The sequence below is a fragment of the Gossypium hirsutum genome, chromosome D10 (genome assembly GCF_007990345.1).
Source record: "Gossypium hirsutum isolate 1008001.06 chromosome D10, Gossypium_hirsutum_v2.1, whole genome shotgun sequence".
Taxonomy (NCBI): domain Eukaryota; kingdom Viridiplantae; phylum Streptophyta; class Magnoliopsida; order Malvales; family Malvaceae; genus Gossypium; species Gossypium hirsutum.
In genome coordinates this window covers 54,569,501-54,582,401 of record NC_053446.1, presented here as the reverse complement: position 1 = coordinate 54,582,401, position 12,901 = coordinate 54,569,501, and the positions used below count along the sequence as shown (strand labels likewise).

Below are 12,901 nucleotides of genomic sequence, written 5' to 3'. Positions count from 1 at the left end.
ATGGAGAGATTTGCCGTCGATGCTGCAAAATACCAACAAAGAATAGACGCATCAATACAAGAGTTAACTAATCAAGTTAGTAAACTCTCGATGGCGGTTAATCGTTTGGATTCTCAAGGTAAATTACCTTCCCAGACAGAGCCGAATCCTCGGTAGAATGTAAGTGCAATAACTCTTCGTAGCGGAAAAGTTTTGGAAACAGTTCCAGACAAAAGTCATGGGTAAGACAATGAACAGGAAAAGCAGATCTCTGATCCGAAAGCCAGACCGGAATCAGAAATTCAGAAACCAGTTGTGATGCCACCTTTTCCAGGGAGGCTCATGAAGGATAAGAAAGAGAATGAGGAAAAAGAAATCCTCAAAACATTCAGGAAGGTAGAGGTAAATATCCCTTTGCTCGACGCTATCAAACAAATCCCTCGTTATGCAAAATTCCTCAAGAAACTGTGTACTAGCAACAGGAGGTTAAAAGGTAACGAAAGAGTAAATGTAGGAGAAAATGTCTCCGCAGTACTGCAAAAGAAAGTTCCGCCCAAATACAAGGACCAAGGTATGTTTGCTATTTCCTGTAAGATAGGTAATGTAGGCATTAGGAAAGCCATGTGTGATTTAGGGGCTTTTATTAATGTTATGTTTTATCCTATTTATAAATTGATTAATGTGGGTCCTTTGAAAAAGACAGGAGTAGTAATCCAGTTAGTGGACAGGTCAGTCATCTATCCCGAAGGGTTGCTTGAAGACGTCCTGGTTAAAGTTAACGAATTAGTTTTCCTTACAGATTTCTACATTATTAATATAGAGGACGATAACTCAACTAATTCGTTTGACATTTTTCTTGGAAGGCCATTTCTAAGTACCGCAAGCGCAAAAATTGACGTTCGGAGCGGAACACTGACTATGGAGTTTGATGGCGAAATCGTGAAATTCAATGTATATGAAGCTATGGGTCATCCTAACTCACTATTAAATATTTCTAGTATCGATAGTATAGATTGTTTAACTCAATCTTATCTCGAATATCATGACTTTGATGAGTTAGAAACTGTCATTTACAGAAACATTGACATGGGTATTTTAAGTCGTCTCGAGGAATTATCAATTATAGGAGATCTGTTGCGAGAAATTGTCAAACAGTTAAAGATGCAACAATCATTGCCGAATCGAGGTAACCAATTTGAACTATTACCTTCCCAAACTAAAATGTTGCCTTCGGTTTTGCAGTCGCAAACCTTGGAGCATAAAGCATTATCGGACCACCTCAAGTACGTCTTTTTGGGAGAGAAAGACACCTTACCGATGATAGTGTCAAACAAACTAACCAAAGACGAGGAAGAAAGTCTAGTTTGAGTTCTGAGGGATTATAAGGAGGCTATTGGTTGGACAATAGCCGACATAAAAGGGCTAAGTCCATCCACTTGTATGCATAGAATTTCCATCGAAGATAACACGAAACTAAAGAGAGATGCTCAAAGACGCCTTAATCCACCCATGATGGAGGTAGTAAAGAAGAAGATCCAGAAACTGTTGGATGCTGGAATGATATACCCGATCTACAACAGTGATTGGGTTAGCCCGGTTCATGTCGTGCCTAAGAAAACTGACATGACAGTGGTGAAAAACTCATTAGGAGAGCTAGTCCCTACCCGAGTCTAGAATGGATGGAGAGTTTGCATCGATTACAGGAAGTTGAATACGGCTACTCGGAAAGACCATTTTCCACTCCCCTTCATCGATCAAATGCTCGAGCGATTAGCAAGTAAGACCCATTATTGTTGTCTCGATGGGTACTCAGGATTTTTCCAAATTCTGGTGGCGCTTGAGGATCAAGACAAAACAACTTTCACGTGCCCCTTTGGAACGTTTGCGTATAGAAAAATGCCGTTTGGACTCTATAATTCTTCGACCACTTTCTAGAGATGTATGGTGAGCATATTCTCTGATTATGTCGAGAAAATCATTGAAGCCTTCATGGATGACTTCACGGTGTACGGTAACTCTTTTAACGGATGTCTCGATAATCTTGCTAAGATATTACAAAGATGCCTAGAATTTAATCTTGTTTTAAATTATGAAAAATGCCACTTCATGGTTGACAAAGGATTAATTTTAGGTCATATAGTTTCCTCAGATTGTATTGAGGTCGATAAAGCAAAAATAGATATTAATTTTGAGTCATATAGTTTCCTCAGAAGGATTTTATACATGATTCATAAAAGACTTCTCGAAGATCGAGCAACCGCTTAGCAGTCTATTACAAAAGGATGAAGGATTTGAATTTAACCAAACTTGTAAAGATGGATTTGACTTGCTAAAGCAGAAATTGGTTTCCGCTCCCATAGTGCAACCACCAAATTGGAACTCCCCATTCAAAATCATGTGTAATGCAAGCGATCGAAGTGTGGGAGCTGTTCTTGGCCAAAGAACAGGGAAAGACCCTCATGTTATCTACTATGCTTCGAAGACACTAGATGCTGCCCAAAGCAATTACACAACCACTGAGAAAGAATTATTAGCTGTTGTGTTTGCTTTAGAAAAATTTAGATCTTACCTGTTGGGAACTAAAGTGATTATCTTTTCTGATCATGCAACTTTGAAATATTTAATAGGGAAGAAGGAGGCAAAACCTCGACTGATTAGGTGGATTCTGCTCCTAAAAGAGTTCGATTTTAAAATTCGGGATAAAAAAGGATACGAAAACTTAGTAGCTGACCATCTAAGTCGATTACCGATTCCAGTAGACGACACACCATTAAAAGACAACTTCCCTGATGAAAACCTATTTTCAGCAAATGCGGTTCATCTTTGGTACGCACACATAGTAAATTATCTCGTTACAGGTACTGTTCCTTCGGAATTACCAAGGTCCAAGAAAGATAAGATTAAAAAGGATGCACGGTACTACATTTTGGACGATCCTTACCTTTGGAAGCATTGCTCCGATTAGGTAATTCGACGGTGTGTAGCAGAAACAGAGGTACAATCTATCTTGACTTTTTGTAATTCTTATGTATGTGGAGGACACTTTGGACCAAAATGCACTGCACATAAAATTCTTGAATGTGGACTATTTTGGCCAAACATATTTCGTGATGCATTTTTATTCTACAAAACCTGTGAAAGATGCCAAAAAGTTGGCAATCTTAGTCGTCTAAATGAGATGCCCCTTACTCTTATTCATATTTGCAAAAATTTTTATGTGTGGGGTATCGATTTTATGGGTCATTTCGTTTCTTCTTTTGGTAATTTTTATATACTCTTAGTTGTTGATTACATTTCTAAGTGGATAGAGGCAAAGACTACTCGCAATGATAATGCTAAGACTGTGGTTGACTTTCTTAAAAGTTCTATCTTTTCCAGGTATGGTACCCCACGAGCATTAATCAGTGACAGAGGAACTCATTTCTGCAATAAGCTCGTAAGTGCACTTATGGAGAAATATGGAGTGACTCAACAAATTGCCACTACTTACCATCCACAAACAAACAGGCAAGCTAAAGTCCATCTTGGAGAAGACTGTTAAACCTAACAGAAAGGATTGGAGCTTGAGACTAAATGACGTACTTTGGGCTTATAGGACAGCTTACAAGAGACCAATAGGCATGTCACCTTATTGACTTATTTTTGGTAAATCGTACCATCTCCCGGTCTAATTAGAGCACAATGTATTTTGGCCAGTTACACAATGTAATATGGAGATGGAGACTGCAGGAAGGGCTCGAAAGTTGGACATTCAGGAACTCGAGGAAATTAGAAACGATGTATATGAAAATGCTCGAGTTTATAAAGAAAAGACGACGGCGTTCCACAATAAGATGATCACTAGGAAACAGTTTTCAATAGGACAAAAAGTTCTCCTATATGACTCTACCTTAAAAATTTTCGCTAGTAAGCTTCGATCCAAATGGATAGGTCCATTTACTGTTACTAATTTATTCTCAAATGGTGCAGTGGAAATTCAAAGCGAAGAAACCCAGAAGTGCTTTAAGGTGAATGGTCAACGACTGAAACCCTTCTATGAGAATTTTCAAACGCACACAGTTGAGGAGATTGTTCTCGAGGAGCCCAGAATTTGAATAACAGGTTGTCGAGCTAACAACGTTAAACAAAGCACTGTTGGGAGGCAACCCAAATTTTTCCCTTTATGCAAATAAATTTTTTGGTAAAACGGAAAATGAAAATGCATGTCAAGGATCAGTTCTGTCTAAGGAAAGACTTGGTACTTAAGAATGTCCATTGTGACTCACCAATCCAATACCAAAGCTAACCCATTTAATCAAAAGCCAAACCTATCATACCTACCCAAATTCAAACCCAAAAAAAATAAGCCCAAAAAAAATAAGGAAACCACCCTTCCCAATAAAAAAAATCAAAAATAAAAAACCTAAATTTTTACCCCCAACCGTCCACCCCTTTTCAAATATTAAAAAAAAACCTACACCCATCAACCTTTCACCTATCAAATCCTAATATTTCACCTATCACATCCAATTTTTCTCCTAGAAAACTACAACCCCATTCCCCCATTTTAACCCTTCCCTCTCTTCCCAACCGTCCACTTCTTTTCAAATTAAGAGAAAAAAACCTTTCATCCATCAAATCATACTTTTTCACCTAAGAAATTAAAACTCCACTACCACTCTCCTCAAACAAATAAAACGCTTTCACCAATCAAATCCCCAATTACCCCCCATTTGACCAGCCGAATGTTTCTCACTAAAACCTTTCTTCAAAATTTCTTTTTCTCTTCATAAACCCCTTCCCTTTTCACCACCACTCACCACCGTCCACCACCAAACCATGGTCCACACCCACGACCGTGCGGTGCATGAACCACCATCCACAATAAACTGACGAAAAAACTGTTTCACCGCCCCATCTTTCGTCACCATCGACTCTGACGAGTCTCCTCTATCTCCGCTGCTGCAACCGCATCGTCCTAGAAGAAACTGTAGCCCAACTTCGATCGCCGTAGTCTACCCGCCCCATGAACCACCCAATTCAGCTGACCATCCTCCAAACAGCTCGGTCGAACCACCAAACTCATTCGACAGCCAAGACCACCCATCCTCCGACCAAACATCCATGCACATCAACCAACACAACCGGGGCCTTCGATAAGAATTCTGTGACCCCCGAACGATGGTACTGAAATACATTCAACGCAAAGATGAACCCGAGGTCGCCAACAGCCACCTTTAACCGATTCATCAACTTCGTCAGCAAACAATACCGAATATTGTGAAAATAAAACGGAAAATCAGGACACTAAGTATCACCCACGTGAGCGAGGTTAAATTCGACAAGGTTGAGGATCAATGCCCTCAGAGAACAGATTTTACGAGAATCTAACATTCACGAACCTGGCACATCAAGCACAATTCGAACAAATCCAACATCGCCCTCTTCCAATATGTAAGCACGTCGACTCATTCTCATTATATTCTTTAGATATTGAAGAATTTGTTAATCAATATTTTGATGTTATTGGGTGGACATATTTTGTTGCTATTGATGAACCTGCATATTATGAGTTGGTTTTTGAATTTTATTCTACATTTTACTTCGACCGTTCTGCTAACACCATAGATATGCCTCATGCTGTCAATTTTTGCTTGCTAGGTGTGCATTATAATCTGTCTATTTCTGAGTTTAATAAATGTTGCTTTGGGATTCGTTAGTGACGACTATTTAGCAATTGATGACTATTATGACTCATTTCTCGACATACCATCTGACTTTGATGCTAATGAAGCTTTAGCATTGTTAACTGAAATGAGATAGATTTCGTATGATCCAAAACGTTGCAAGGACATAGGAATTCATAGTCCTACACTTCGATACATACATCGATTCCTTGCTTTCAATTTTTCCGGATGTAATGATGCGTCTGCCTCTTTAACTAGAACTGAATTATTTTTTCTATGGTGCATGCATTTGGGTAGGAAGGTGAATTTAGGCTATTAATTTGCTATTTAGTTTCAGCATGTTTTGCGGTCAAATCGGCCACTAGTTTTGGGTATCTACATCACACGTTTAGCTTCCAATTTGAATCCATCAGCTATCAATTTTAGTTCTTTGAATTTGGCATACAAAACGGACTCTTTAGATACGTACTGCTTGGATTCTATGGGGTTACTTGCCAGTACCCCTTCTTTTTATTTTGTTCATCCAGGTACAAGAATAGATCGGTCGCATAGAGTGTTCCAACGAAGACACCAACACGAACCAGAGCCTCCAACTTCTGTCGAATCTCGGTTAAGCCGAATCGAGGAAGGACTCAACTCTTTACGTACCTTAGTGGCAGATGTTCTCACACACCTACGAGACCACCCTCCACGATGTTGAAATACATGGGGAGTTCATTTTTCTTCTTTTACCTACTTACTTTTACTTTTTATCCTTAATATAATTACATTGGGACAATGTACAATGAGTAGGAGGAGGGGAATATAAATATCGGTTCTATTTTTCTTATCTGTCATCGCTATTTTTGCATGTTTTCGGTAAAAGGTAAAATTTTTCTGTTGATAAGTTGGGATGGTACACTTATGGTTTAACCTATTTAGCTATTTAGTTCTTTACACATAAAACTTTTCAATAACCTAGATTTAGTGGGTAAGAAATTTTTGGGAATTAGGAGTTTGCTTGACTGCCTACCTTTTATCACATGTCAAATTTTTGAATGCAAAAAAATAAATATAAAATAATAAAATAATAAAATAGTAAAAAATAAAAAAATAATAAATAATAAATAATAATACTCTTCTGATACGAATGTTAAGAGTGAAAAATTGGGGTTGTACATCGACTGAGTAACCGGAACGGGGTGCTTGGGTTGTCATCACATCTCGCGTAAAAAGGTTCGTGTGGCTGTCCAATTTCTTTGCACTCACTCCGCTAACAAGTTATCATGAGTAGGGCGAAATAACCCGCTTAAAGATGTCCGAATTGAGTAACCAGAATATGGTGCTTGGGTTGTCATCATGTCTCGCGTCAAAAAATTCGAAAATGTCCTAAGTACAAAAATATTAAAATGAAAGGTAAGTCTATCAAGCTCTAATAAATTCTAAAATATATTTACTTACTTCTTAGGCTAGGTTATGTGAGATGTTAATGTGCTAGGATTAAATTGTTGAATTGTGCAAACCATGAGGGTCAAGTCCTATTTTGGAGGAAATTTTTCCTTTTGCAGATACATGCATAATGCTCGAGGACTAGCATGAACTAAGTAGGGGGATTTGATTAAATGCTAAAATTACATATTTTATGTAATTAAATTGGTTAATTTATGAGAGTGCACCACTGATTTTTCCATGTTTATGTTGAATTTTATACAAGGATGCAATTTGGGGCTAAATAGAAGAAAAAGGAAACAATTGGGCTAGATTGAAGAAAGAAACAAAGAAGGAGGGCCAAAGCAGAATTTTTCCAAGATATAATTAGCTGAAATTTTTGTTGACTTAGGGGGAGATTATGTAGAGATTTTTAATATTTTATTCCTTTGATTTTCTATGATTAGTGGCTCTTAATTTAGCAAGGCCACTAGTATAAATAGGAGGCTACATTGTTCATTTATTCATCAAGTGATAAATCAAGCTTTCATCTTTAAATGCAATTCCTCCTTCTACTCACGAAATTATTTGTTGTTCTTAGTTTCCTTTTTTCTTTCAGTTCATTAATTTCCAGCTTGTTACCACTTAAACCATTTACAATTTCGTTTTTAAACTTCCTTTTCATTTCCAGTAGCTAACCATCCCACTTTAATACACTACCAAAATCCAGCCCCCATACTTAATCACGCCACCCATCCGTTTCACCCATTTTTACCTTATTTAATTTATCCAACTCCAATATGCCCCAAACCTTAGTTAACTAAATCCATTTTTAGCTTTAGGTCAGAATTAGCCTCGTCAAAACCTGTGAGTTACGAACCTGAGAAATTTAACTCCTAAATTCCAGTACTTATTATTTATCCGGATTAAGAGTATGATTTTGTCAACTCACAAAGTCAGATCAACATTAAGTCAAAAAAGACGTCGTTTGATTTAGTATGGTTAGACGTACAGTTGGAATTTCGAAAAGACCGGTTGTCTAATCGGTTTTCTATGAACACATTGGTGTGCCAAGTGGGGATTGATGTTTGGTTTCGTCAAGGGAAGTAGTAACCGGATTTAAATGTCCCACGCGGTTGAGGACATTGGTTCGAGCTAGGCTCTTCTAGAACGCAAAGCTGCCGGAGTTCTAAATCACGAATGTTTCGTTGGTTGTTCGATCGGTAAAGGTTAGTTATAGGACGTTCCATAACTAATTTACATAAGGAAGAGTTGGTGTCTGAGGCGTCCTTGGTAGCTATATCTAGCTTTTTTGAAAGAGGAGTTCATCTAATTTCGAGGATCAGTTCAAAGATGAGGAAAAATCAGTGCCTAAAGCTGAGCTTAGTTTAATTAATTTTTCTTCAGATTTATTTAACTTTTTTATTATTTTATTTTCAACCTTTACTTTTCACGCATTTTCCCTGTTTATTTCAAGTTCCAGGTTTTCAATTTTATCCTCCCTCTAAATTTCTTGGGCATGACAACTACCTAGACACAAATCTGGTAAAGAGAGAAACAATTTGTAGTAAACTCAGTCTCTGAGGGATCGACCCTACTCCCTATACTGCTTAAATTGCAAATTAGGCGTAGGTTTATATTGGTGGATTCGACACCCATCATGTACTCTTCGTTCTTTTGCCATTATAGTAAAATTATCTTTGCCTGTGGTTTTTTATCCTCTTTGGAGGGGTTTTTCCACGTTAAATTTGTGTGTTCAATTTTTCAATTTATTCCACTATTTTTGTTACTTGTTGCTTAATCGAGTTGATCCCTAACAAGTGGTATCAGAGCTAATTCAATTTTCATAGATCAACCCATTCAGATTTGGAAACAACAAGGCTTGAAATTGAAAAGTTTGATGGTGAGAGAAATTTCAATCTGTGGCAAGTTCGGATGATGAAAATTCTAGTTCAATCCAGTTTAAAAAAGGTTGTTACCGGGAAAAAGCCTGAGAATCTAAATAAAACAGAATGGGAAGAGCTTGATGAAAAGGCCTTGTCTGCAATCTAGTTGTGCCTCGCGAATTCGGTATTGCAGGAGTTATTGATGGAGAAGACCTCATCCGTCTTGTGGAAAAGGTTAGAAACTCTTTGTGCGAATAAGTCTCTAGCTAACCGTTTACTGTTGAAACAACGTCTATTTACGTTTCGCATGAACGAATGTGAGCTTCTTAGAGATCACATCAGTCAATTAATTACTCTTTTAAATTATTTAAAGAACGTTGAGGTTCATATTGATGATGAAGATAAACCTATGCTATTATTGTGCTCTTTACCCCCTTCATACAAGTCTTTTAGGGAGACTCTGATTTATGGCAGAGACAAACTCTCGTTCGAAGATGTGAAGAGTCATTTTTTGAGTAGAGACAAACTTAACAATGAGATTCATTTGGATAGCAAGACAGATGGGCAAGCTTCCGTTTTGATAGCATCAAAGAAACGAGACAAAAGGTGTCGCTATTGTAAAAAGTTAGGTCACGTCAAAGCAGATTGTTATAAACTGCGAAATAAAGGAGCTGCTGAAAGTAACAAGGAAGATGTAGCTGTGCTAATTTGATCGATGAAAACGGTGATGATTTCTTGTTAGTATCAACGAGCGATAAATCCAAGCTCATGTCCGAGTGGATCCTAGATTCGGGATGTTCTTTCCACATATGTCCCAATAGAGGATGGTTCTCCACATACAGTTCGGTTGAAGGTGGAGTTGGGCGCATGGGAAACAATTCATCTAGTAAGGTAATTGGTATTGGTACTGTTAAAATTAGGACGATTAGGACACTCTCAGATGTTAGGTATGTACCTGATTTACAAAAGAATCTCATCTCCTTGAGTATTTTAAACTTGAAAAGATGCAGAATCAACATTGAGTCAAGCGGCATTAAAGTATCTCATGATGCTCTCGTTTTGTTAAAAGGTAAAAGAACTGGCAGTCTTTATATTCTGGAAGGTTCTACAGTGATCAGTGAAATTGGACGTCCCTCGTCCGTTACAGAGTCGAAGTCAACTCGTTTGGAGCGGAGGCAACTTGGTCATAGGAGGAAAAAATGTATAACTGTTTCATTAAAGAGGGGTTCTATTTTGGATGCAGGTTTTGAAAAGTTAGGGTACTGTGTTCATGAAAATTAGACTCGGGTTAGTTTTGATTTGGCAATGTACAAGTCGAAGGCTAGAAGTCTTCCAGTTTCTAAGCACAGATTCGACTCAGTTAATTCCCTACATAGTTTAAGATAAGCTCGTGGCAGGCTTTGGCAAAGATGGCGTTGTAGAAATATGAGTCAAGGTGGAGATTTGTTAAGTATGACTCCTATTTTCAATCAAATTTGAAAAATAATCTTCTAGTTAAATTCTGTTTATTTGTTTCAATCAAACACTGGTTAGTTTAGATTATTTTATTATTATTTGACATATGAATTTAGCCTATAATAAATAGGCTCTTTTACAACCTTGGAAAAATACTCCCATTAGAGATTAGAACTCATAACACATTTAGATAATTTTGTGTTTACATTTAAAGGGTTCTTTGTTTTCGAGTTTTTGGGGTTTAATTTTATCTCCATCTTTTGTACTCTTCGTTCTTTTGCCATTATAGTAAAATTATCTTTGCCCGTGATTTTTTATCGTCTTTGGAGGGGTTTTTCCATGATAAATTTTTGTGTTCAATTTCTCAATTTATTCCGCTATTTTTGTTACTTGTTGATTAATCGGGTTGATCCCTAACAAGACATAAGAAATATAAAAGAAGTAGAGATCTAATTCTAATAACTATTAAAATTTAAAGTACATCAAAACTTTATCTTGATCATGATGGACATCCACTTAATAAGATATTCATAACAATAATATTATTTTTATAATTATAATTATAATTATTAAATTTACTATAAATTATGCAAAAATGAAATAAATTCATGACCGCGATGGCCGCAATAGCTTTTGTTAAGCCCGTGATCGCGATAAACATGACACGATTGAAAACGCAACCGCTAACTCTATGTAAATCCTTGGTTATACCTTTAATAGGAATTAATGATTGAGTAACCATAACATAACAATTTCATAACATTAGTTATTTTATAATAAATTTTAAAGTTTAGTTAACAAAATGTAATTTAAAGCTTACAAATTAACTAAACTTGTAATTTATCCAAATTTTAAATCATTTCCTTCTTTATTTTTTAAAAAACCCTAGAACACTCTAAAGTTTTTCCTCCCCATTATCGTCGCTCTGGGCCTTCGCTCGACCATATTTTTCCACCAAATTGAAGCACACTGATGGGGGAAATCAAAATTTTGTTTGGGAGGCCTAAATTAAATTGTAATTTTTACGATAATAAAAATATAAATTTATCATTTTAATAGTTTATATCTTTAAAATTTTTAAAAGATTAAATTAAAATATTATTTTTAGGGGTCAAAATACAATTTTACCTTTACTAATTTAAAATTTTAAAAATTTTAAAGGACCTAAATAAAAAAATCATTTTAAAGGTTCGGGACCCTTACCAGCCCCTAGTTACGCCCCTGCTCACCTACTCTTTTTTTCCCTCAATTTGTTTTATAAAATCTTCCCCTTATTCCTTTATACATTTATTCAATTTGGCGACATCGCCGGTGAAAGTTGAGAGTTAACTTGCTCTAAATAAAAAAGTAAAGACTAGATTGAATAAAGATATAAAGATTAAGGATTAAATTTGTTAGATATCTTATATACAAAATACTGAAATGAACATTTAAGACATAAATATAATGAGATGATTATTTTACTTATTTATTTAACATACAAGAATTGATTTATTCATTTCTCTAATAGGAGGGTCAAAATGCAATGTAAAGTAGAATGAATGCTATGATACTTTTACCATATATACAATATTAGTAACAACCTTTTTGTATCTAGTGTATAACTATTTAAGCATTAGATTATTTATTTATTTTGGTAAGTTTACTTTCGTTTGAATTGGGTTTAGACAAAGTAAACTGATTTCAGACTACAAAATTAATGACTTTTGAATCGGGCCAAAATTATATAAATATAAATAAAATATACTTTTAAAAATTTTAATATTAAATGATTCATGATTTTGGATTTTCAAATCGATCCAAAAAATCACCTACACAAAAAGATAATCGTGACCTTACCCATGATAAAATTTAATTTAATAATTAGTGGCAAGATTTTTATATACTATGCAAACCTGAGTCAAATCCCTAGCTAGTAAGGGTAAAAAACTTAACCCTTCAATTTTTTCAAACTGAATCTTTATTTGTTGGTAGTGGCGTTCACCTTTGGGTTAATTGTTAATCGTAGTTTCTTCCATATTGTTTTGTTCATAATTTTATTTTGTTCTTAATTTCAATCCATATGTGGTTTTATTTTGTCCACAGTTTCATGGTTGTTCATTTTTTTTGTGGTTTTTGTTTTGTCTTGTATGTTTTCTTTGAAAGTAGATGTAGTTTTATTTTATTTTTAATTTTTAGTCATGTTTTGGCATATATATATATATGAGATTTGTTAATATAAAAGTGCTGCCAGATCACTTAAGAACCATTCTTGAAGGGTGTTATCATGATAGATCATAGTGATGGTGATAGATTCGAGATGATGATGATAAGCTATCTAAGACTTGTCCTTTTATGCATTATTGATGCGGTGGGTCTCTTGACTTTTGACGGTTTTTTCTTGGTTGATCGGTACTTATCGTCAAGTTGATTTGATGATAGCGAGGCTAAAATGTAAATTTCAGCGATTTGATCAAGTTGATTCATCTCTGGTTTGTTTTTGAATTATCCCAGTGTTGCAATTACCAT

General features: G+C 35.8%; 2 protein-coding genes across 2 annotated transcripts; both read left to right on the top strand.

The window, feature by feature from the left end:
• Positions 1-3,520, top strand: LOC107915643 (uncharacterized). The gene is made up of 7 exons (XM_016844779.1): positions 1-118; positions 227-550; positions 683-1,262; positions 1,428-1,566; positions 1,915-1,990; positions 2,217-2,895; positions 3,358-3,520. The coding sequence occupies exons 1-7, from the start codon at positions 1-3 to the stop codon at positions 3,518-3,520; spliced, it is 2,079 nt and encodes a 692-aa protein (XP_016700268.1).
• Positions 3,521-3,689: 169 nt separating this feature from the next.
• On the top strand, positions 3,690-4,073 carry LOC107915642 (uncharacterized). The gene has a single exon (XM_016844777.1). The coding sequence runs from the start codon at positions 3,690-3,692 to the stop codon at positions 4,071-4,073; it is 384 nt and encodes a 127-aa protein (XP_016700266.1).
• The last annotated feature ends 8,828 nt before the right edge of the window (positions 4,074-12,901 follow it).